General features: G+C 43.6%; 1 protein-coding gene across 1 annotated transcript; it reads right to left on the bottom strand.

Annotated features, from left to right (window-relative positions):
- Nucleotides 1-25,823, bottom strand: SH2D1B (SH2 domain containing 1B). The gene is made up of 4 exons (XM_042924980.1): nt 25,542-25,823; nt 7,226-7,289; nt 4,378-4,543; nt 1-2,599 (listed from the first exon to the last, which is right to left on the bottom strand). Exons 1-4 carry the CDS (start codon nt 25,703-25,705, stop codon nt 2,562-2,564), a joined length of 432 nt encoding a protein of 143 aa, XP_042780914.1. The 5' UTR covers nt 25,706-25,823; the 3' UTR covers nt 1-2,561.
- Nucleotides 25,824-25,880: the final 57 nt, after the last annotated feature.

Genomic DNA, 25,880 nt, shown 5'->3' with positions numbered 1-25,880 from the left:
CACACACACACACACACACTCTCTCTCTCTCTCTCTCTCAAAATAAATAAACTTAAAAAAAAAAAGAGACTGAATTACACTCAACAATATAGACTAGAACCAAACATGGTGTTCAGTGAGAAAGGTAATAACATAATTGGAACAATAGAATATTGTCTATGTAAATATAAAAGACCTGTATTCACAACCAATGCTGTACCTTCTACAAGGGTGCATACATATCAAAGGTATATATCAAATAGTATTGAGCAACTTCCCATGGGGAAGGGTGTGATCATTGGAATGCGACGCAAAGAGGATAGCAATGAAATAAAACAGAAGAAAGGTCTTACATGGATTAATGGTGATAATGAGTTAAGAATTAAGGGATGTGATTAACACCACTCTCCATATGGAAGTCCAAAAAAGAAAGAGAGGGAGAGAGATTCCCACTAAACTGTTAAGAGATGACCATAGGATCCAACAATCCTTGAACTGGAAGGTACCTTAGCATTCAGGCAGTCTAATTTCTTCTCGGGGCAGGACGCATCTCTCCCATATCCTTGGAAAATATCACCCTCCACTTAAACTACAACACAGGGCAGGCTCTTAGTGTAAGATTGTTCTAGTGGGTTCAGAGTTCTTTTTGCCATACAGCTAACACTGCCCTCCTATAGATAGCCAGCACTGGTGTGAGTTCTGCTGGTAGGCGTTGTATCCTCTGTCACAGAATGGCACCCCAAACACTTAATATACCTGCCATTGTTGTTTCTCAGGTCTTCCCCTCCCCCCCCCCACACTGCTTCCAGTCCCACCTACCAGGATCTTGCAACTGTCCTTCACGTGACCTGTTCAAGGTCTTCTAAAAAAATTTCAGCAAATTATAGCATGGCATCCACATCGGCTACTCAGTGTGGCTTGCTTGGTTGAGAAATGTGGTGAAATCCCACGGGGGACCAAGCATCATGTAAAGTGCTATGCACGGGTACTCAGAAAAAGGAAATCACTTCTACGAGAATTACGACTGCAAGGTCTTGAACTAACAGTCTTGTTCTACTAGGTTTGAAATGAATGAAGCCCAAACAAATCTCTGCTATCTGGAACGAGTGGCTACATTTTATATACTGACTTATTCAGTCATTTGTTCAAGAAATAAATATATTTTCATTGGCCCTGAATATGTTTTCTGTGCCAAAGATTGCTCGGGACTCTGGCAACTGACACATGCTTCTTTGGTTATAGAATCAAAGACTAGGGACTGAACCCCAAGAAGCAGGCTTGCTTCTGGTGCCCTCAGCTCTCTGAATATGGTGACTGCATTTCACTTCTTACCTACTTGGTAATAGCTCTGAATTTCTATGAGCCAGAAACTCAGAATGGCTTACACTTTAGGACTCCAACCACAATGTTTGTTCATGTCATCCGGAAATCTCGAGCTCCTCTCTTGAATAACTTTGAAAGATAAGACCAGTAGGGTAAAATGAATCACTATGGCTTGAAGATAGGTAAGAGGATGGGCATAGAATTGGCACATTCCACACTAATCAGGTCTTAGTTAGAATGTCGAACCAGCAGAAAAATTCAAAGGACTTAGAACCAATTCAACAAACCCTTCAGGAATGTGCTTCCGGTCAGAAAGTTCTGTGAACAGGCACGGCTCTACACAGCACACATTTCCACGCTGGGGAATAGGAGGGAGACCCAAGCGTGCTTTGGGGGGCACTTAGAATCCAGCGGGAACAGGAACCACACGTAGGAGGGTACCTTTAAAATCCCCACACCTATCAGTGTGGTACACAGCTACATCCATGCTGCTGAAGTGGTTCGTGCATTAGTGAAATTGGGCAAAACCAGGGAGATAATGCATCCATGGATATGTTTGGCAGGAATATCAAGATTACTAAGAAAGAGGAGAGCTAGAATGAAGGGGGAGAAGGGTGTGGGAGGGGTCAGGGCCCCCATCATGACCCAGCCCAGGACAGGCAGGTGCAGAGACCATGTTGGCTGTTTGGGAGGATGGAGACCCATGCCAATTCCACGTACATCTCCATCACCCCAGGACCCCTCAACTCCACCAGATACAGCTGGGCTCAGCACAGGGGCAGGGGCAGTGTTTGTTTTACAGATGAAGAAATGGAGACCCAGACTGGGGAAGAGGTTTATCCGAAGTCACGTAGCCACAGGGCTGGAACTCAGGCTCCTAGCTCACAGCCAAGTGTGTTCTCTTCTGTATGAAGCTGTGCTTCTGATTGCCTGGTCTAAAGGAGGGTGTCACCCGTGATGTAGTGGTATCTTTGATAAGTCAGGGAGAATAGGTTCTGGCTGTCCTATTCCAAGAAAGAAGAGTGCTCAGGGGGAAAGGTTTCAAAGCTGCTCGTGGTGGATGCATGGGAGGTGGGGACATGGGGAGCGAGTTCTCTGAGGCTGGTGGACAGAACATCTTCAGTCACCCAGTCCAGGAGAGTCTGAATAGCTCACTTACAGCTCAGCATTCCAGGTCCACATCTGCAGGAGAAGCAGGGTCACCGGTGAGAGCTGACACCTGACGTCTTCTCGAATTGCTTTGTTCAGTCTCCTTGTCTTCAAGGCAAGACCTCCACATATTCACTGTTACTGTTCTCTGGGGAAAGAAACAGAAGACCAGCCATGAGGATCAATGCCCAGCAGTCTCGCTGACCGACCTCACTCCAGGGAAAGAAGACCTCTCTCCAGGCACAGGACGACCTCGGTTGCTGCATCACAGTGGCATCTTCAAGGGCTCGGGTACCCCAGGGAGCTCTCCTGACAAAATGGGGGGGGGGGGTCTCTTTACAAAGGTTAGGCGTCGGAGATTCCCATCCCAGATGCCTCCACCCCCTGGCAGAAAACCTGTGATTCCCTGAGACTGAGAGCGTCTGAAGCTTATTCTAAGGAGGCCAAGGGAATGGAGGAAGGCAACGGGCTGGGGAGAGGCTTGTCTCCCCTTTGGGGAAAGCTGAAGACTCCGGGGGGGTCACCCACCAGGACTAATCAAGCATGGGCAGCTGGGGAGGTGAGACTCCCGCCCAGTTCTTAGGAAAGATCTTCAAAGGACCCTCCTCTTGCATTTGTGATTCTTTTATCATTGCTGGACAGATATTACCACCGCCCCAACCACCCTCGGCACACGTACATTCCTGGGTTTCTACCTCTGCCACCCCCACTTTGTGCTTTTTTTCTATAATTTTTGGTAGAACATGGCCGCGGGACGACACCCGTAGCCGAACCTATATAGGAAGTGACTTTGTGTGTGCAGGGGGCAGGGGGCAGAGAAACAGTGGCGGAGGAGGGGTTTTTGTTTTCATTCTTTTATTACTTTCTTAAAGTTCATTCACTTATTTGGGGGGGGGGGGGTAGACGGACAGAGAGAAGAGGGAGACAGAGAATCCCAAGCGGGTTCCGTGCCATCAGTGCACAGCCAGACGTGGGGTTCAATTCCATGACCATGAGATCAGGACCAGAGCTGAAACCAAGAGTCAGACGCTTAAGGGACTGAGCCACCCAGGTGCCTCCGGGGGGGGGGGGGATTATTTTAATCATTAAAAACCCGTACTTTGGGACGACTGGGTGGCTCAGTCAGTGAAACGTCCGACTCTTGATTTTGGCTGAGGTCATGATCTCACGGTTCGTGGGTTCGAGCCCCACTCTCCCTCTCCCTCTGCCTCTCCCCTGCTTGCACTGTCTCTCTCTCAAAATAAATAAACTTTATTAAAATAAAATAAAAAGCCACGCTTAGTTTTGTTGGGGGGGGGGGTTGGTGAGAAGCTTGCCCTGGCACTCCGGAGGGTGATTTTGCTGTGGACAGAGTGGAATGTGGGGTGATTTCAGGTTCCCTGGAGCTCCCTAGCTGGCCTGGAACTCTCCTACCAACACCCCCAACCTGGCCACTCATAGCTGAAATCCCTCTGCTTGGGAACGTAGCCACACACGCCACCATGAGAAAACGGGGGTGAGCCGAAAATGTCTCAGGGGGTCTGAGCTAAATTCCAGCCACATTGTACCTGACAAGAGAGATTATTTTCTGAGAGCAGGTTCAAGGTGGGGGTAAGAGAGTAGTTGCGGCTGTTCATGGTAACAATTGGAGAGGCCTCAGCGTGGATTCTCGGCACTTAGATTTACTGACCATCCCTCATGTTCCGCCATGTTTCCATTCCTTGAGGGATGTATCTGAAATCACTCGTCCCCTAGCACTTATCGAGCAGAATGTGACAGTATGAGCCTTGGAGAGGGCCTCGGAGCGATTGTCTCATCTGAAGATTTTGCCTGCTTGTCCGTCCCTTCCCCGAACGGTGGTTCGCACAAGGTCATGGGGCAGAGTCGGCCAGTGGAAGAAACGGGACTATAAGGTTCCTTCTGGACCCCCCTGTTAAGGGTTTTTACCGTAAATACTATCCAACTTTATCTGTGACCGTCTCCATCTCAGGCGGGAGCTGGTTTTCTTTATTGGCCGTACAAGGTGGACCACCAGCCCTTGATTTGGTTTCTCAAACGCGGAGATCAATGCCTTGAGGTCTGGAAAGATCTTCTTGGGAGCGCCTTCCACGGTCTGCCCAGAGACAAGAAGGAGATGGCTCGTCACCTTCAACTGTGAGTGAAATGTGATACTTCTCAAAGATGTGGTTTTCAGGGCTACCTCTGAGCTGGCAAACTGAAAATGAGTGGCTGGCGCTTCAAGCTTCAGAGCTCACCCCGATGGGGGCCCCCCAGGGGGACTCAGCTGGTTAAGCGCCTGACTCTTGATTTGGGCTCAGGTCATGATCTCACGGTTTGTGAGTTCGAGCCCTGAAACGGGCTCCACACCTGCTTGGGACTCTCTCTCTCCCTGTGTTTGCCCCTCCCCGTGCATTCTCTCTCTCTCTCTCTCTCTCTCTCTCAATAAATTTAAAAACATTAAAAAAGAAGAAGAAGAAGAAAAAGAAAAAAGAGCTCACAGCAATGGAAATACACAGAAACCTTTGTTTTTAAGACTGGCCTCTGACTTGAGCTACTGTGAGTAAAGAGAATAATGACTGAGGCGTCCCGCCTCGGTCTGCAGTGAGCCTCAACCTCGGCAAGTTGTCTGGGGTACCACACAGGGTACCCTTCTGGGAGCCGATGTCAGACACGGTGCCTTGTGTGTGTTTTCTCTTTTTTTTTTTAATTTAAATTTAATTTTAATTTTTTTTTCTTTTCTTTTTTTTTTTAATTTTTTTTAACGTTTTATTTATTTTTGAGACAGAGAGAGACAGAGCACGAACGGGGGAGGGTCAGAGAGAGAGGGAGACACAGAATCTGAAACAGGCTCCAGGCTCTGAGCAGTCAGCACAGAGCCCGATGCGGGGCTTGAACTGACGGACCGCGAGATCATGACCTGAGCCGAAGTCGGACGCTTAACCGACTGAGCCACCCAGGCGCCCCGATTTTAATTTTTTTTTAATTTAAATCCAAGTTAGTTAACATATAGCATAATAATGGTTTCAGGAATAGAACTTAGTGATTCCTCACTTCCTTAGAACACCCAGTGGTCATCCCAACAAGGGCCGGCCCATGTAACCCGTCCCCCCACCCAACGCCCCTCCGGCAACCCTCGGTTTGTTCTCTGTATTTAGGAGTCTCTTATGGTTTGTCTCCCTCTCTGTTTTTATCTTATTTGTCCTTCCCTCGTCCTATGTTCATGGTTTTCTTGATGATCACTGTGGTTCTCAGATGGCTCCATGTCAGAATGCAGACGGGTGTGGTGACCAGAAGTTTCTCTGACGTGTGGTGTGGTTAACCTTCATCAGAGATTCTGGCAGACTTTGCAGCAGACTGCAGGGAAGTTCCATATAAGGCCGTCACTTCAACCCAAGCCCCCATCCACTCACTACAGGCCCTTGAGAGTTTTGCTACCCCTCAGTGAGATGCCTCCTGGATCTGAGTTATAACTGATTTCCATGCCTCTCTGCTTTGCCCAGACAAGACACAAAATATGGTATTAAGGAATTATCACAATCTCCCAAAGCATGGACAACAAAGAAAAAAAGTTTTAATACAAGTTGCTTTTTAGAACACATTTTATTTTGAAATAATCTCAGACTTGAAGAAAAGTTGCAAAACTCTTTTTAAAATCTGTATGTATATATCCTTCACCTACCCCTCAAAGGTTAACGTTTTATTGTGTATATTTGCTTTTCATTTTCTCTTTCTAAATGTGTATAGATATATGTGCATATATAGCGATACATATATATATTTTTTTAATTTTGAGATTGAGTGCAAACGCGATAGCTCTTTAACCCTAAATGCTTCAATATTTCCAAAAAAAGCAAGGACGTTACATATCCACACTACAATGATTAAAATGAGGAAATTAATCTTGATGTAGTACTATTGACTAATATACAGACCTTATTCAAATTTTGTCAATTGCCTTAATAACGTCCTTTGTAGGGAAATGAAAAATTATACGTATACACACACATCACACACACACCATACATCATTCACACAGACACACACACACACACACACACACACACACACGTATGGATATGGCTATATATATATGTGTGTGTGATATGTGTGTGTGCTTGAGGATCATTGCGTGTTCTAATTTCTTTTAGATATGCACAACGAACATTAACATATTGAAGATTCTGAGATATTTTGCAGTAAAAAGATCTGCCTAATCTTGTCTGCAAGTGTTTCAAAAAGATTATTTCAGGATTCCCTGTTAGTGAAGATTCAGTTAAATTTATTATACTCTGCTTCCTAAGCCAGAGAAATCATTTAAAAAAAAAAAAAGTTTTTTTTCTGCGTAGTGCTCAGTAAAGCAGAAAAATTAAAGAAACCCCCAAGACTGCTAGTCCACTGATGCTCCCCTTATATTTTCCTACAACCATGGAGCTCACATGGCTTCCTATACATTCAGACCTCTCCCCACCTTCCCATTCCATCCCGCCCTGGTCATTGCGTCGTCTTCTAATTGGACAGCGGTCCCGTATGGAGTCCAGGCTGGTGCATTTGACCCTGGGGGATCCAGGGTCATGCATACCTCTACGGGTCTGAATAACAGCCTTGATTATTCAAAAATTCCCCCTATTTCCCTCAGAGAAAGACAGGGTTAACTATTGATTTGACTCAAACTCTGCATGTTGCTTCCCTTTTTAAAATGCCTCTACGTGGCCACATCTCAGGTTCAAGAGATGATCTCAGATTCTTCTCCCCACCTTTTGTTGCTGCTTTTACAGCAGTCCCGGTACGTTCTTACCTGTATGTTGTAAAACCCATGTCTCTCTTTGAAGATTCGGTATGTGTAGACGAAATTTTTAAACCTGTGGGAAGATAACTGTGTGAATCATTATATTCTTTTTTTTTTCTAAGTTAATTTATTTATTTTGAGAGAGAGAGGGAGGGAGAGAGTATGGGAGGGGCAGAGAGAGAGAGGGAGAGAGAATCCCAAGCAGGTTCTGAATCATGGCCTGAGTGGAAATCAAGACTCAGACGTTCAACCGACTGAGCCACCAGGCACCCCAACATAAGGTTCTCATAGGCAAATCCGGGTAGCATATACCTCTCTATTATGTGTGCAGTGCCTTTGGTGCTCTTGAGTCCTAAAAAGAAACTGATCCTTTTCAGGCATTCTCATCTGTGGGAATTTGAAAGAGACAAAGGTTTGGAAATGGGGACCCTAATTCTGCTGGTGGACGTCAGGGCTTGTGGCCAAGAGGGTAAGGAGAAGGAATCTTCTATTTCCATGGTCTTGGTACTTCTCTCTAGTTTTTTTCACTTAGCTCTAAGTTGATGCAACATACAAAATGCCATTGAGCCATTCCTGTACTGTTTGCCAAACGATGTGTCATTGACCTCGACAGAGATAGTTAGTGTTAATTAAAACAGAACGTTGAGAGTTCTGTCCAGGGAGGTGACATGCTGTGCTTTTGTTCTTCATTGGGACTGGTGCCACTGGCTAAGTAATCTAACCGGAATCTACACAACAGACCCAATCTAACAATTTCCAAAGCAAGATATAGCATACAAACATTACCGTATTTCTACAACTCCAAGATGCCATCAATGTAAAGTGTCAAATTAACAATAGCTTTCCAGGAGAAAAATGCATACGTTAAATGTTTCTACCAACCATTCAACATGTTCTGATCCCACACAAACATTAAAATGTAAAAAAAAAAAAAAAAAAAAAGGGACGCCTGGGTGGCTCAGTTGGCTGAGTGTCTGACTTCAGCTCAGGTCATGATCTCAGGGTTCATGAGTTCGAGCCCCAAATCTGGCGCACTGCTGACAGCACAGAGCCCATTTTGGATCCTCTGTGCCCCCCCGCCCTCTCTCTGACCCTCCCCTGCTCATGCTCCCCCTCTCTCAAAAATGAATAAACAGGGTGTTGTATGGAAACCAATTTGACAATAAATTATATATTAAAAAATGAATAAATATTTGTTTAAAAAAGTAAAGAGGGAGCGAGAGATTAAAGGCATTGACGTGAGGTTCAAATTATCTGATGACTCTCCCACCACCACTTTGTACCTGGGCCAAAGAATCATTGGACTGAACTGAGAATTTAGAAAGCTACTTAGAGCGTTAACAGAAGCTTTCTACAGAAGACTTTATCACTGTTTGTCTGAAGGCTTTGGCAATTGACTTCAAATCCCAATCCTTTTTGTGGGGTTTCCTGAGGCCGGAATAAGCCAGTGGGTGTCCCCAAATCACATGGGAAGCAACACAACATTTCACATGAGTCCTTGTCCACATGTGATAAGGTATCGCACATCTGGGTAGAGGTCTCAAATATTTCTTTTCACGGGGGTATCGTTCAAATTAGGATCCAAACGAGGTCCATACGTTGCATTTGGTTGACCACACAGTCCTTAGAGACCCAACTATCAAATGTTAAATTCTTAAATGACTTCATTTTTAATTACACTGTTGTATTATGAGCTAAGACAATCTCCACCAGAGGAATGTGAAAGAGTAAAGCAAATGGAGTTTCTACGTTAACTAGTCCGAAAGCCACAGACTTCAAGTTGTAAAGACAGACATTGCTCAAATTTGATCTTTTTCTTTGCAAAGCACTTTAAAATTTTTTTTGATGTTTATTTTTGAGGAGAGGGAGACAGAGTGTGAGCAGGGGAAGGTCAGAGAGAGAGGGGGACACAGAATCTGAAACAGGCTCCAGGCCCTGAGCTGTCAGCACAGAGCTCGACGCAGGGCTCGAACTCACGAGCTGTGAGATCATGACTTGAGCCGAAGTCAGACACTTAACCAACTGAGTCACTCGGGCGCCCTTTGCAAAGCATTTTAAATGAAATAACGAGCCATGTTGCCACATTGCTTTGCAAAGAAATTGACTTTTGGAATTTGTGATACCTACCTGCATTGATTTTGGAATGTTCAGGGGAAAAAATTCGCTAAGAGATTACAGAGCGTATACTCTATATGACTATAGGGTCTTTGGGTAAACGTAAAAACTTATTTTTTTAATACCCTCTGTTCTAATTATTATTATTTTTAAATTTGTTATTTTTGAGAGAGAGAGAGAAAGCACGTGAGCGGAGAAGGGGCAGAGAGAGAGGTGGGGGGAGAGAAGATCCAAAGCGAGCTCTGTGCTGACAGCACAGGAACCATGAGATCATGACCTGGGCCAAAGCTGGACGCTTAACCGACTGAGCCACCCTGGTGCCCCTAACTGTTATTTTATAAATGCCACTTAAAAACTTATAAAAGAAACATGGTCTTCCAGCATACATTTATACTAAAGATACATAAAAAGACCATGTTTATCCTTCGCCCCATCACCAATGGTGACGGGGGAGCCCCTTCTTCGGCTCCAAAGCTTACAGTCTTGCCTCTACTCTCTGCCTTCAGTCCCCTGGCCTAATCTCATCATGCCCTTTGTCCCTGCTGTCATCATTACAAGAACCCCAGTCTTGCAGGTCATTGACCTATTCTTTAATCATCCCCGTCCACCTTGCTCTAAAGGAAACCTTGCTTTGCCCCAGGACATGGCCCCCCCTGCCTCGTCTACAAGGCTGCTTCTTTCTCCCAAAGCCCTCCCCCTGCAGGGCCTGAGGGGGACACCCGTGTCCCGGTTCTCAGCTGTTTCCCTCCTTCCTCCAAACCCTCAGCTTTGAGTTTCACATCATTAGATTATGTTGCCTACCTATTGCCCCTCCCTGCTGCGGCATGTCGTGCCCCGGCTTACTGCCACTCGATTCTCCATGGCACAGCCTAGCTCTTGGCCCATCGTCACTGTCTTCAGTGCTATTCCTGCCTCAGCCTCCATGATTGTAGTCCACACGTACATTCCCCTGAGACATTCCAGTTTCTCACCTCCTTCAGCTCTTCTCCAGGGGCCTCACCCTCCACCTACATCAGCCACGCACTCCTATGTCCAACAACCAGGACTGGGGGGCCCAGGGCAACATCAAAATGCAAGGCCCCTTGTTAAAAAATGGTTAGGAATTTCAACATGGCGACAGCAGAGCATTAAACCAAGTGCAGGGCCCTGTGCACGGGGGGGCTTTGTGCAACTGTGTGGGTGGCAAGCCATGAAGCCAGCCCTGCTTTCAACTTTGAGCTTGTGATTGCCACTAACCGTAACCCTTTGTAATGTGACCTTCACACATCCCACTCTCTTGCTCCCGCTTCTAGACACTTTCCTCCATTCACTGACCCCATCAATCCCTTGACCATAGAGCCTCCAATCTATTGGCCCTACCACTTTTCACTGCTGTCACCCTTGGCATGCTGACTGGTCTCACTTTGAATTAATGACCACGGACCTCCAGTGGGCTCTTAGTGCCCCCACCCCAAGCAAGCATTTCCTTCCCTATTCCCTCCATAGTGATTCTACGTTGTCTCCTTTCTTCTTAAACCCTGAACACTTCACGCTTAACTGATGACTTCACAGAGATTCAAGCAATCAGAAGGAAACCGCCAGTCTCTGAATTGCCACAGCTATTAGCCTGTGTGGTTACCTACTCTGCCTTAATTACCATGTCTGAACCTTGCATGTTACTCTGGAACTAATCCCTCTTACTTCCACTGGATGCCATCCATTTTCATCTATTCAAGGACATAGTTCTAGAAATTTCTTCCTCCCTCTCCCTGATGTCATTAATTATTTTTCTTTCCACAGCTAGGGTGGCCCTTTTAAAAACTGTGAGTCAGATGTGTTGTTTTAATTATAGAGATTTATTAACTTTTTCCACTTGTTCAAAAGATTTTCCTATACAGATAAATAGCAAAAATATTTGTCATCTGTTTGCACCAAGATGATTTTGATTTCAATCGTCAAGTAGCAATTGTCATTGACTCTTATATCTTCTAATATTTAACAAATACCTTGAATTTTTGTGCAAAAAAAAAAATGTGAGTCAGGCTATGTCCCTCCTCTGCACAAAAATATGGTCAATTTATTTTAAAATTTTTTTACTTTTAAGTAATCTCTATACCCAACATGGGGCTCAAACTCACAACCCCGAGATCAAGAGTCTCATGCTCTTCCAACCAAGCCAGCCAGGTGCCCCAAATCTGGTCAATGTTGAATAAGAAAAATAAGATTGCTGCGTGTGAAGGGACGGCAGGGCGTGTTTCTGTCTCAACACATCTTCTGTCTTCTTATAGAGCTATAATTAAGACAGCGAGGAACTGATTCGAGGGTAGAAAAGATATTAATGGAATAAAATAGAGAGCCCAGAAACAGATCCACATATGTCTGAAAACTTGGTGTATGATAGGGTTGGCACAACAGAGCAGTGAGGAGGGGACAGGCTAGTTGTTAAATGGTGACGGTGATGTTCTCACGTGTAAACAAGTAAAAGTAGACCCTACTTCACACTCTTTTTTTTTAATGTTTATTTATTTTGGGGAAAGAGAGAGAGAGTCACAGAGCACTAGTGGGGGAGGGGCAGAGAGAGAGGGAGACACAGAATCTGAAGCAGGCTCCAGGCTCCGAGCTGTCAGCACAGAGCCCGACGCGGGGCTTGAACCCACGAACTGTGAGATCATGACCTGAGCTGAGGTTGGGAGCTTGACCTACTAAGCCACCCAGGTACCCCACCTACTTCACATTCTAATTGAAGACCTAACTGTGAAAAAACAAAACAGTGAGCTTAGGAGAAATAAATATGAAGGAACAACTTAGTGACTTGTGAAGGAAGGAGTTTCTTTCCATCACAAAAAGTATAAGCCTTAAGAAAGATTAATGAACTCACTATATTCAAATTAAAATTTCTTGGGGCCCCTGGGTGGTTCAGTTTGTTAAGTGTCCAACTCTTGATTTTAGCTCTGGTCATAATCTCACAATTCATGGGATCGAGCCCCACCTTGGGCTCTGCGCTGACAGCATGGAGCCTGCTTGGGTCTCTCTCTCTCTTTCTCTCTCTCTCTCTCTCTCTCTCTCTCTCCCCCTCTGCCCCTCCCCCACTCACACACGGTCACATGCAAGCACACGCTTTCCCTCATAAAATTTAATTAGTTAAATCAAAATTCCTAATTATCAAAATATATTAGCAAAGCAAAAAAGTCTGCAAACTGGGAAAAGATATTGCAGCACTAGTATGTAATAAGAACACTGATTTACTGTAAGAAAAAGGCGAACAAAATGGCCAATAAACATAGGAAAAGATGCTTCACTTCACTCTCAATCAGGGAAATACAAATACGAACCACAATTAGATATCATTTCACACCAAACTGGTAAAGACATATGAGTTTACTAATGGAAAATATTGGCTGTGATGTGAAGCTATAGAAAGTTTTACATACAACCAATGGGATGTAATTAGATACTAATGTCTTGGAGAACAATTTGGCAAAATCTAGTAAAGCTGAAATGCATACACTCTATAAGCCCCAATGTGTACCTTTCGAGATTGGTAATATTGACACAAAACTGACAATGCCAGTATCTTATTATTTGCTAAAAAGCAAAGATCATAGAAACTAAATATGTAATACATTTAAACGCATTTACAATCAAAGAAAATCATAAATATATGATAAAATATTAGGTCAAAGTGTAAAACTAATGACAAGACATAAAATAAATACCAATTTTCTAATGCAAACTATCATTAGATGAAATTAATTAGCATATAGTGTTCCAAAAATAACAAATAAAACACTCCGTAAACCTCATTAAATTAATGATGAAAAGTGTAAAGGAAAATAGCTATTTTTAGTGTAATTTTGAGGCGCAAATGGGGAAGGGAGAGGTGAGGATGAAGGGAGGGGGAGGGAAGAAGACAGGGAGGGGGGTGAATCACTGGGGTCATCACTGGCTTCTGAGGATTTTTTTATGCAAACACTTCCATCTGTCGGAAGAGCCTTATCTGTTGACACTAGTTGGGGTAAGTTTACACTCACTCTGACCACTTTCCTTTGAGTTTTTTCACCTTCAAACAATCTCCTCTCTTGCTCTGCAACTTTAAACAAATCTGTTTTGGACATTTTGGATCCTCGTAGGAGCTGATACCTTTTTCCTGAAAGCAGAGTTTGTTCTTCAATCCCTTCCAAATGTCAGGGGTTAGCTCTCTAAGATTCTGCACGCTTACTGACTACTCTGAAACAGACTTTATCCCAACACAAAAACAAACCAACAGTCAAAAAGGGGCTCAATTTTCCTTCCAGGGTAGTGGACGCACAGGGTTGTGTTTGTTTCAGGTGTGCAATATGGTGATTCAACACTTCGATCCGTTACTCAGTGCTCGTCACGACCAACCGTGTCCTCTGCATCCCTTTCACCTCTCTGCCCCATCCGCTCCCCCATCTCCCCTCCGGTAACCATGTTTCTTCTCTATAGTTAAGAGTCTGTTTTTTGATTTGGGGTTTTTTTTTTTTTCCTTTGTTGGTTTGTTTCCTAAATTCCGCATATGAGTGAAGTCATAGGATATTTGTCTTTCTCTGGCTGACTTATCTCACCTGGCATTATACACTCTACCTCCATCCGTGTTGTGGCAAGATTTCATTCTTTTCTTTTGGCTGAATAAAGTCCCACTGTGTGTGTGTGTGTGTGTGTGTGTGTGTGTGTATGTATATACACAGTATTTTCATATTTTGGGGGGGTAAATACCCAATAATGAAATTATTGGATCACAGAATGGTTCTATTTTACATTTTTTGAGGAACGTCCAGATTGTCTTCCACAGTGGCTGCACCAGTTCACATGCTCACCAATGGTGCACAAGAGTTCCTTTTTCTCCACATCCTCCCCAACCCTTGTTATCTGTGTTTTTGATTTTAGCCATTCTGGCAGGCATGACATCCTTGGCCCTTTTGAAGTACACTATTTTGCAGTAAAGGCTATGTTTTTATTCTCTAGTGATTCTCTTTCAGGAAGGATTTACTTTTTTCAGTCATCAGAAAAAAGTCGTGCTTCGAAGAAACGGACCCAGGGGCGCCTGGGTGGCTCGGTCGGACTTTGATCTCAGCTCAGGTCACGATCTCATGGCTGGTGAGATCTAGCCCCGAGTCGAGCTCTGCGCTGACAGCGTGGAGCCTGCTTGGGATTCTCTCTCCCCCACCTCTCTCTGCCCCTCCCCTGCTCACACATGCGCACTCTCTCTCTGTCTCAAAATGAATAAATAAACTTAAAAAAAAAAAGACCTAAAATGAATATAGTATAAAAATTGGTCTCCCAATTTCTCCCCCCATGCCTTGAGGATGGGAAAGGGGTAGAGGTGCCTACCTGCTGATGTCCACGGGGACCAAAGAGGGGCAATGGCTGTTGGGGTGCACTTGGCAGATTCCTGCCTTACCCCTTCTCAAGTCTCTTAAAGCTACAGTAACTGATAGCATAACATCCTCACTAAGCTCATAGCAGCCAAGCAGCCACATGTCATCTTTGCCATCCAAAGCTTTGCTCAAAGACCTGGTGGTGCAAGGCAGCTGAGTTGATGATTCAGGGCACCGAGTGCTTTAGGTGGAGCGCCTTGGGTGGGGTGCTCCATCAGGGGGAGAGGAGGGGAAACTTTGAGAAAAGTTGTCCATTACTGGTCAAATATACCTCTGATCATACTGAATTTCAATTACTCATTTCCTCCCCTGCACCTCACACTTGGCTGTGAGCTCCGAAAGGCCAGACTCCTGTCTGCTTTGCTCACTCCTGCACTTTGCCTGCCCCATAGTTACGCTCAGTGAATATTTGTTGAGTTGCATTGAATTATATTTTTTTTAATTTTTATGTTTATTTTTGAGAGAGAGAGAGAGAGAGAAAGCGTGAGCGGGGCAGGGGCAGAGAGAGAGGGAGACACAGTATCCGAAGCAGGCTCCAGGCTCTGAGCTGTCAGCACAAACCCACGAACTGCAAGATCGTGACCTGAGCCAAAGTCAGATGCTTAACCGACTGAGCCACCCAGGTGCCCCTGCACTGAATTATCTTAACAAGAAATGTGCCAAGGCTATATGAAGAAATCTTACTAAGAGACACGAGTGGCAATGTTTTTGAATGGAAAGATTAAGTATTGTAAAAAATAACAATTCTTATCAAATTATATATTATTTTTTGAGTGCTTATTTTTGAGAGAGAGAGACAAAGCATGAGCGGGGGAGGGGCAGAGAGAGAGGGAAACACAGAATCTAAAGCAGGCTCCAGGCTCTGAGCCGTCAGCATAGAGCTGAACGCAGGGGTTGAACCGTAAGATCGTGACCTCAGCTGAAGTCAGATGCTCAACCAACTGAGACACCCAGGCGCCCCTCAAATTATATTTTAATTGGCACCCCTAGCTCCAACCTGCCATGAACTCCACTCACTTATCCAACTACTTAACATCTCCTAAATGTCCACTAGGTGTTTCAAATCCAGTATGCTCAAAACCAGTTTTATACCTGTGTGATTCTATCCCACTACCGAGTCAATATCCTAACTGATGTCCATGAACTATGAGAGTTTCTACTCTGTCTGGTGAGAGCACACGCATTTGCAGACTAATGAGAGTCCCAGAGATTTTTCTATTGGCTTCTTTTGAGTGATTTTTTTTTTTTTAACCTGGCTGTGGGTACCTTCCTCATGTGGATGAGCTATTCACCACTAAGCTGAAGATTTGAGATTTCTGCAGATCTCTGGATGATCGGCAGATCTGCAGATCTTTCTCCATGTGTCTCTCTCCTCTTCTGCATTCTCCCCCATGAGTTCTAGGCACAACAGGCTTCCTGGACTCTACCTCTAGCTCATCAATTGAGGGAGACCATAAGGCCCTACCTGGGTAGACAAGGACATTAATATAGTGATTGAGATTATCTCAGATGCTCAGGAATCTAGAAGAAAGATAGATCTTGTTATGCAGAAACATGGAACATAGAGACACCCAAATTAAAATACTAGAGGTAAAAACTGCATTGTCTAAGATGTAGAATATGCTGAATGGGATTAGCAGCAAATTTCACGTTGCAGAAAAAATTAATTCGTGAACTTGGAGGTAAAGTGACATGACAGAAACTACCAAAAGTGAAATGAAGAAACCATTGAAATACAAATGGGGAAAAAAAAACAGTACAGAAAATAAACAAAAGAGAAAGTTATTCTCTCAAAGGCTAAATAATATTAATGAAGTTTCACGGGCAGCTGGGTGGTTCAGTCGGTTAAGCGTCCGACTCTTGATTTTGGCTCAGGTCATGACCTCGGGGTCATGTGATTGAGCCCCACATCGGGCTCCATGCTGAGCGTGGAGCCTACTTGGCATTATCTCTCTCTCTCTCTCTCTCTCTCTCTTTCTCTCCCTCTCTCTCTGCCTCTTCCCCCTTACCCCGCCAAAATAAATAAACATTCAAAAAATATATTAAAGTTTCATTTGACATCAGTGAAATGCACAACTTACTTGGTAACACAAAGTAACAGACCTCACTAAAAAAAATAGACTGAATAACCCTGTACCTATTAAAGAATTTGAATTGGTACTTAAAAACTTTCCCACAAAGAAAATTCTAGGCCCAGATGACTTTACTGATACATTCTACTGAACATTTAAGAAAGGAATAATACCAATTGTAAATAAACTCTTCAGAAAATTAAAGAGACTACTCCTAATTTATATTGTGAGGCTAGCATTTCTCTGATATGAAAACCATTTATAGACATGTTTTTAAAGTTAAGGTACAGATTATATTCCCCATGACATAGATTCAGTAATTCTTACCAAAATGTTGGCATATCAAATTAACCAATGTATACAAAAGACTCCACATAGTAATCAAATGGGATTTATGTCAGGATTAATTTCAAGGTTGTTTTAATATTTGAGAATTAATGAATATTGGTTGATTAGCTCCCGGAAGAAACCAAAGGGGATACACTCCTTGGCATCGGTATCGGCAATGATTTTTGTGACACTGAACGCAAAGACAACAAAAGTAAAATAAACAAGTGGGACTGCTTTGAACTACAAAGCTCGGCACAGCAAAGGAAACCAACAACAAAGTGAAAAGGCAAACTACTGAATAGGAGAAAATATTTGCAAATTATATGTATGCTAAGGGGCTAATATCCAAAATATATAAAGAACTCATACAATAGCAACAAACAAATAATCTGATTTTAGAAATGGGGAGAACTGCATAGGCATTTTTCCAAAGAAGATATACAAATGGCCAACAGGTACGTGAAAAGTGCTCAACATCACTTATCATCAGGGAAATACAAATCAAAACCACGATGAGATACCATCTCACGCCTGTCAGATGGTTATCATCAAAAAGCCAAGAGATAATAAGTGTTGTCACGGATGTGGAGAAAAGGTAAGCTTTGTGTGTTGTTGGTGGAAATGTGAGCTGGTGCAGCTACTATTTAGGAAGCAGTAAGAAGATTCCATGAAAACGTAAAAATGAAACTACCATATGGTCTAGCAATCCCACTTCTGGGTATCCAAACTGAATGAAATCAGTATGTTGAAGAGATATCTGTACTTCCATTTTTAATGAAGCATTATTCACAGTACCAAGATATGGAAACAACCTAAGTGTCCATCAACAGATAAATGGGTAAAGATGTGGTGTATGTGTGTGTGTATATATATATATATATACACACACACATACAATGGAATATTTTTCAACCATGAGAAGGAAGGAAATACTTCCATCTGAAACAACATGGATGGGTCTTAAGGGCATTATGCTAAGTGAAATAAGCCAGACAGAGAAAGACAAATATTGTACAGTATCACGTACTTGTAGAATCTTAAAGAAAAAAAAAAGAGAGAAATTAACAGACTAAATATGACTCTCAATCAATGCAGAAAAAGCATTTGACAAACTTTGATATACATTTCTAATAAAAACTCTCAACCTTACTAGGAAGAGAAGGACTAAAATCACACTTAATGGTAAAAGAATGAATACTTTTACCCGAAGATCAGGAGATGACAAGGATTTTGGCACTTGTCACTTCTACTCTGCATTGCTGTGGAAGTCCTAGCTAGTGCATAAGGCAGGGAAAGAAACGGAATGGAAAGATTGAAATGGAAGAAGTACACCCATCTTTAATTGCAGATGGCATAGGGAAAATCACATGAGTGCTACAAAGAAGCCACCAGGCTAGCGAGTGAGTTCGACAAGGCAGCAGGATACAAGATCAATATACAGAAGTCAACTATATTGACTTGTATTGAACAAGTGGAATGTGAAATTAAAGTAATATCATGTCAAACAACACAAAAAGATGAAATCTTAGGGATGAAATTGACAAGAGATATACAAGACCTGTTACAAAACATTTCTGAGAGAAATTTTAAAAAACTTAAATAAATGGAGATATTAAACTATGTTCATGGGTCAGAAGTATACATGTAAGTTTCCATGTCAGTTCTCCCTTAATTGATGTATAGGTTCATGCAATCTCAACCTAAATCCCATCAGGCTTTTTTTGGTGGTAGCTGAAAAGCTGAGTCTAAAATATGTACAGAGATGCAAGGAACCTAGGACAGCCAAAATAACCTTGAAAAAGTTGGGGACTTACACTACCTGATTTCAAAACTTATTATAAAAAGAAAGTCATCAACACAATATAGAATTTGCATGAAGATAGAAAAAAGATCAATAGATCAACAGATCCAAATTTACATGGTCAATAGATCTTTTTTTTTTTTTAACAAAGACATCAAAGCAATTCATGAGAAGAAAAGATAATCTCTTCAACAAAGGATCTGGAACAGTGAAGTAGCCATACCTAATGAACTCCAACCCTAACCTTACCCCAGATACAAAAATTAAATCAGTATGGGCTGCAGTAAATGCAAAAGCTGACACTATTAAAACCTAGATGAAAACAAAGGAGAAAACCTTTGGGAAATTAGTTAGGCAAGGATTTATTACATACACACCAAAATCGTGATCCTCAAAAGAAAAAACTAATAAAATTTGGCCTCATTAAAATTAAGAATCTCTGTTCTTTGAAATACACTGGTTAAAGAGGATAAAAAGACAAGCCACAAAATGGGAGAAAATATTCACAAACCACCTGTCTCATAAAGAACTTGCGCCAAAATAGGTAAAGAATTATCAAGACTAAGAAAATAACTAATAGGAAAATAAAAATTTCATGGGCAAAATATTTGAATGGATACGTCATCAAAAAGATATATGGATGGCAAAAAAGTGTATGGAAAAATACTCAGTATCGTTATTCATTAGCTACACGTACATTAAAACCACAACGAAATACCACCACACTTATTAATATGGCTTAAACTTAGAAAACAGACCAAGCAAAGTGTTTGCGAGAGTTACAATCGGAACTCACAGAATGCCCGTGGGAATGTAAAATAGTGCATTCACTTTGGAAGACAGTATGGTAGTCTCTTGGAAATATAAACGCACACTGAACATATGACTCAGCAGTTATTTTCCTGGGACAAATGAAACCATATGTCCACAAGACTTGGTCGCAAATATTCATAGCAACTTCAGGTGTAATAGTTCCGAATGAGCTAAACCAATAGGGTAATGGAATACTACTCAGCAATGAAAAGAACGCACTTTGTAACTATACCGATGAATCTCAAAATAATTATTCTGGATGAAAGAAGTCAGACAAGGGGACGCCTGGATGGCTCAGTCCGTTAAGCATCTGACTCTTGATTTTGGCTCAGGTCGTGATCTCACGGCTCATGAGTTCGAGCCCCACGTCGGGCTCTGCGCTGACTGCGTGAAGCTTTCTTGTGGTCCTCTCTCTCCCTCTCTCTCTCTGCTTCCCCCCTGCTTGTGCTCTCTCTCTCTCTCAAAATAAGTAAATAAACTTTAAAAAATCTTTTTAAAAAAAGAAAAGTCAGACAAAAAGGGCTACTACTTTATGATTTGATTTCTATTAAATTCTGGAAAATGTTAATAGTCTCAAATTATATTGGGCCCGCCGGACCAAAATGGAAATAACCTAAATGTCTGATTATGTATAAATTATGATATATCCAATCAACAAAACAGCCAGCAATCACGAAAAGATGGTGTGTGTTGCCTTTCTTTGATGGGGAAAGATGCCAACGATGCACTGAAAAAAACCAGCGTGCAAACCCTCGTGTATGACAAACGATTTGTGTACATACACGTATTTCCTTATACACGCATATGCATAGAGAGCAGTCTGGAGACATGTGTACTGAAATATCAGAAATGGTAATTTCCATGTGGTGAAACTGAGAACATTTCTGCTTTCTTTTTTATACCTTTCTCCATATTTGGTTTTTCTAAAATAACCAAAAAAGTTTGAATTCTTTTTTTTCCTTTGTGAGCTCTAGAGTCTTTCCAAAGATCTCAGAACCTGGGAGCTAGAAATGACACCCTCTCTGCACCCCCCGCCTCCACCCGGGGCTCTTCCCCTCCTTTCTATTTCTGCTTTCTCCTCAGTGAGGACATGTGGTAAGTCAGGGCCCGGATTCTTCTCATCGGCAGCCGTCCCACGGCTACAGAAAGTCCCTCCTTTCCCCTCAGACCCACAGAGGAAGCCTCGGCTCTCCCCGTAGCCACTCCACTTTGACTCTACTGATTATAAAGGCAGACCCACGCCCAACTTCTCACACTCACAGGGTCACACTACAGAGGCAGTGTTTTTGCATGCCGGTGTTTCCTGAAAGCTCTATCAGGGTACACGATCAAGTAACATTTCCTGTCTAGAGTTACCACATCGCTCTCTGGTCAGTACTAGGTGCTGCTTGGCCAACTCTTCGTGTGACTTCCTTCAGTTCGAAACTTTCCTAAGATATTTTTGTTTAGGTCTGTGAAAGCGTGGAAGGTGGCCTGTTGCCATATTGCCATTCTAACAGCAAAGAAGGGGCAGCCTCAATGTTGGGAAGCAGAATGGTAAGACTCCACGTATCAGGGTCTGCTGGCAAGACCTCCGGTCCTCGGCTTGGGCACTTTATAGCACGATTCCAAGGCGAGTACCTCGAACAGATGTCAGGGGCACTGGGGACATGGGTAAGAAGGTACATACTGACGCGTTGGCAAGTTGGGCTTGGACAAGTTATCTAATAAGACACTCCAGTATCTGGGGCACCCGGCTGGCTCAGTAGGTGGAGCATGTGGCTGTTGGTCTCAGAGTCATGAGTTCGAGCCCCACCTTGTGGGTAGAGATTATATATTTAATAAACAAGTTGAAAAAGGAGAGAAGAAGGAGAAGGAGAGGAAGGGGAAGGGGAAAAAGAGGAAGCACTTCCAGTTTCCTCTCCCACAAATTAGGGGTAACGTCACCTACTAGAAATGGCTTTGCAAAGGGCAAGTGAGGTAACGAATACAACATGCCTGTCACGATGTTTGGCTCCTAGAAACCACCTTCATGGGGCACCTGAGTAACTCAGTTGGTTGGGCATCAGACTCTTGATTTCAGCTCAGGTCATGATCTCACGGTCATGGGATCTCTCTGTTCCTCCCCTGTTCACGTATGCACATGTTCTCTCTTTCTCTTTCTCAAAAAAAAAAAAAAAAAGGACCTTCACGGTGGCTCCAAATGCACGGTTACAGGCAAACAGGCTAATTCTTGAGACCATTTTGGCTTTGCTCACGTCGGGCAACCTAAAGTAGCCTCTCTATCCCTCACTGTACTATGACTCTGTTTTGTTTTCATCATTATTGTCTCCTCTCACCGGAATGTACTTTCACAAGGGCAGGACGGATGCCCGTATCATTCATCACTATTTTCCCGATGCCTAGAACTGTGTCTGGAATACACATTGTAAGAGGCGCTCAGTATATGCTTGTTGAATGAATGCGTGAAGGTTCTATTCGTTCATCCTCCAAATACCTGCTCCACTAAAGCTCTCCACACCCTGATGAGTGAGTCGCTCTTTGCTCTCAGTCCCCACACACCCCAGTGTGAGTCCAGTCATCGGCACACACTTTGAGTATCCGTTTACTTCTTTATTTTCCCCACGAGGCTCTGAGCTGTGTTGAGGGCACCAATCTAGTGCCCAGCATAGCTCCTGGCATCTAAGAGACTCTCAACACCCGTTGGACAACTAGAATTGAACGGGCAGTGCTGACCTGCGTGGTGACAAAATTTCACAGGGATCATGATAAAGGCCATTGAGATGGGGGCCATTTGACCTGAGCCTTAAGCCTGATGCACCTGAGATAGGTCTGCCTTTCAGGGACATGGGCACGGGCAAAAATAAGTACTCTTCTCTCGTCATTTGATTTAGTGTTCTTTTTCCGTTTCTTAGCGACTTTCGCTTTAGATGAATATGCAGGCTAGCTGGATATTCCACAAAGTTGTCGAAAAGAAACGTCGACTTTTAAAGAGAATCCCAGGATAGACTACTTACCCTGAGGTCTGGGTCAGGGTCTTCCTGTCTCTATGACGTCCCTGGCACCTGCTTTTCCCATTCCTGCTGTTTGCCCTTCCACAGCTAGTTCCTCGCCATCTCCCATCCAGAGACACAACACCCTCAACCGCCATCACCTGTCGGCTTCGGAGCATCTTCCATATCACACTAGAGCTCCAAAAATTCTAGTTTGGGGGAGTTCGAGGAGTTCCAGTCTGGTCATTTCCCTGCATGAAAACCATCTGCGCTTTCCCATTACCTACACAGTCATTCGTTTCAGACCCCATGACATCATCCCAAACCTACTCTACCAAAAGCCGTTTCCAAGCTACTTTTCTCGAACCCTGTCACACATCCTACCTCTAGGTATGCCTTCCATTCCGCTTCCCTGTAATCCAATCTTATCCACTCTTTCCAGTCCCAGCTCAAATGCCACCTCCTCTAAAAAGACCCTCTTGTTCATCTTTCCTGCCCTTGAATTTGCATAAAACTGCCTCTTCTTAAATTTATCCTTTGCCCTTTTATAATTTATTTACATGTTTTGGATCTCCTTGAAAAAAAATTGCAAATTCCCTGTTAGAATCTCCCTAGGCTCTAGTACCATGTTTGAATAGATAGTAGGGATTCACTACCTTTTTATACGTTTTCAAAAAAAAAAAAAAAAATGGGGGGTGGGGAGGGGCAGAGAGTGAGAGAATCGCAAACAAGTTCTGCATCGTCAGTGCCCAGCCCGACTTCGGCGGGGCTCAATCCCATGAACCGTGAGATCACGACTTGAGCCGAAATCAAGAGTCTGACGCTTAACCGACTGAGCCACCCAGGTGCTCCTACATTCGTGATTTTAGCTGCAATTTTCCTGTGCTTCACCTGGCCTTTGGTGAAGAAAGTACCTATTTGGCTTTGTATGGTTAGGAGTGTGTAAGTGCACACATGTGTGCGTGTGTGTGTATTTAGTTGAGGGATGGATACTGAATTTTACCTAATATTTTTAACCAAATCTGAATGAGTTATGCCGTTCGTAAACTTTGGCTAATTAATATTTCATTAAACTAATAATTTACCCGACCTGGAACCGTCCTTGACGTCTTGGAATGGACCAGACTTGAGCACCGTGTACTTTCTCCTCTAACGTGTTCCTGGCTTCTGTTTTGTTAGTAGTTTACTGAAAAGTGGCATTAATTAAAATTGAAATTGGTCTGTAGATTTCCTTTGTGCCTGTGTCCTTTTTGAAAAAAAAAAAAGTTTTGCCTTCATACATAGAAATCAGGAAAAAACAATGCAGAGAAACAACTCAAGCTAAAAATGGGTAAAGAATGTGATTGGTCAGGGCCCCCCGGGTGGCTCAGTCTTCTGAGCATCCGACTTCGGCTCAGGTCATGATCTCACTGTTCATGAGTTCAAGCCCCGCATAGGGCTTGCTGCTGTCAGGGCAGACCCCGGTTTGGATCCTCTGTCCCCCTCTCTCTCTTTGCCCCTCCCCCACTTGCACTCTCTCTCATAAATAAATAAACATTAAAAAGGAATGTGAGTAGGCAATTCTCAAAAGAAGAATTACCAATGGCTAAGAAATATATGAATACACTCTTGTCATCACTGGTAATTTGAAAACTCAAACTGCTAACCCCTAAGGCTATCTTTCTTTTACCTACATCCCTGGCATCATATAAAAAAGGAAATCTATCTCTGCCAATTCTGTTAGTAATGACAGTCCCTTTTGTCTTCATTCTTTTTCTTTTTTACGATTTTCTTAACGTTTATTTATTTTTGAGAGACAGAGACAGAGCATGAGCAGGGGAGGGGCAGAGAGAGAGGGAGACACAGAATCCAAAGCAGGCTCCAGGCCCCGAGCTGTCAGCACAGAGCCCGACGTGGGGCTTGAACCCACGAACCGTGAGATCATGACCTGAGCCGAAGTCAGACGGTTCACCCAGGCGCCCCCCTGTTGTCCTCATTCTAAGAAGCACTGAAGCACATCCATAGAGACACTTGGGTTTTAATTCCTATAACAGGCAAAAGAAAAATTTCAGTGATCTCTCCAAACAGAACATTTGAAGATAGTTAGGTTCCCACCAATACCTGTTCAGGATTGCCTTCTAAACGGGACTGAACAAGCTTGTTTAGCGGGGGAGCTCTGATACTCTGGCCTGAACTCTTTGGAGATGCCAGATAAATTTCAACACAAGCAAGGCGTTTGAGAAATCCGGTCTCTGTTTCTTCGTCTAGAAGGTGGTGACTGTTTCTGCTGGCCTTGACTGATTCTAAGGATGAAAGGAAAGGATGCATGTGGAGGCCCTTTACCCATCTAACAAAATTTGAAATCGTATTTTAAGTATCACCAGTGGAGCCGGCAGAATATACGTGAAAACTTAAGTCTCTCGGATTAAAGTTTCCTGAAGGGCATCTAGCCTTTTCCCAGCGCAAACAAACCGACCTCTACACTGAGCCCTCCTCTTTAGATATGCTGGCACTGATGAGAAAATCCTTTTTCTTTCTTCCTCTTTCTTCCTTTCTCACGTGCACCCCCTTGCCTCTGCAATGCCCCTTTGCCCCCCATACTTCCTGCAGCCCTTCCCTTTGCCCCCACCCCCTCCCCTGCTGCTGCACAGGGGCCCCTGGGGTCGCGTACGCGCCGTGGACAGATGGATAGGACACACTCCTTGCGCCCTCTTCAAGCAGAGCCTAGCCTTTTCTCATTCTGCTCATCTGGGCTGCAAGGTCGGAGTGAAATACAATGTCTTTCCCACTGGGCTTCTACTACGCTTGGTGTGAGGTTCCAGATGTGTGTGTGTGTGTGTGTGTGCGCAAGATGAGACTACTCACGAGACACAGAGGCACAGCACTCCCGGCACGGACTCGCTGTCCCTTATCAGGAAGTTGCCATCCACCCCATCCTTGAGCAGCAAAGTCTCGCAGTCTTTCTTGGACAGAGGGCCGTGGTAACAAGGCAGATCCATGGGGAGCCCTTTGGTATCCCCGAAATCCATCCCCAAGTCCGGAGACGGCTCTGAGGAGGGAATTAGAGGACTGGCCTTGAGGGGCCTTTGGAAGCACCTCTCCAGCTGGCTGGTGGCAGTGAGGTGACGCTGCCTTGCGGGACCCAGACTGTTTTGAAAGATTCAGGAAATGAAAGGGGTGGGGCTGATGAAGTGACCATGACAT

This window comes from Panthera leo, chromosome F3 (assembly GCF_018350215.1).
Source record: "Panthera leo isolate Ple1 chromosome F3, P.leo_Ple1_pat1.1, whole genome shotgun sequence".
Taxonomy (NCBI): domain Eukaryota; kingdom Metazoa; phylum Chordata; class Mammalia; order Carnivora; family Felidae; genus Panthera; species Panthera leo.
Note: the sequence above shows the minus strand (reverse complement) of the source record. Positions and strands in the feature narration are given on the sequence as shown.

What these genes read in the sequence shown, in the direction of transcription:
- SH2D1B (XM_042924980.1), bottom strand. Translation starts at nt 25,705, where the DNA reads ATGGATTTCGGGGATACCAAAGGGCTCCCCATGGATCTGCCTTGTTAC. An exon ending in GTGCTGTGCCTCTGTGTCTC is followed by an intron (nt 7,290 to 25,541) that starts GTGAGTAGTCTC and finishes ATCTTCCCACAG; the next exon opens with GTTTAAAAATTTCGTCTACA. An exon ending in ATGGGTTTTACAACATACAG is followed by an intron (nt 4,544 to 7,225) that starts GTAAGAACGTAC and finishes GTCTCTGGGCAG; the next exon opens with ACCGTGGAAGGCGCTCCCAA.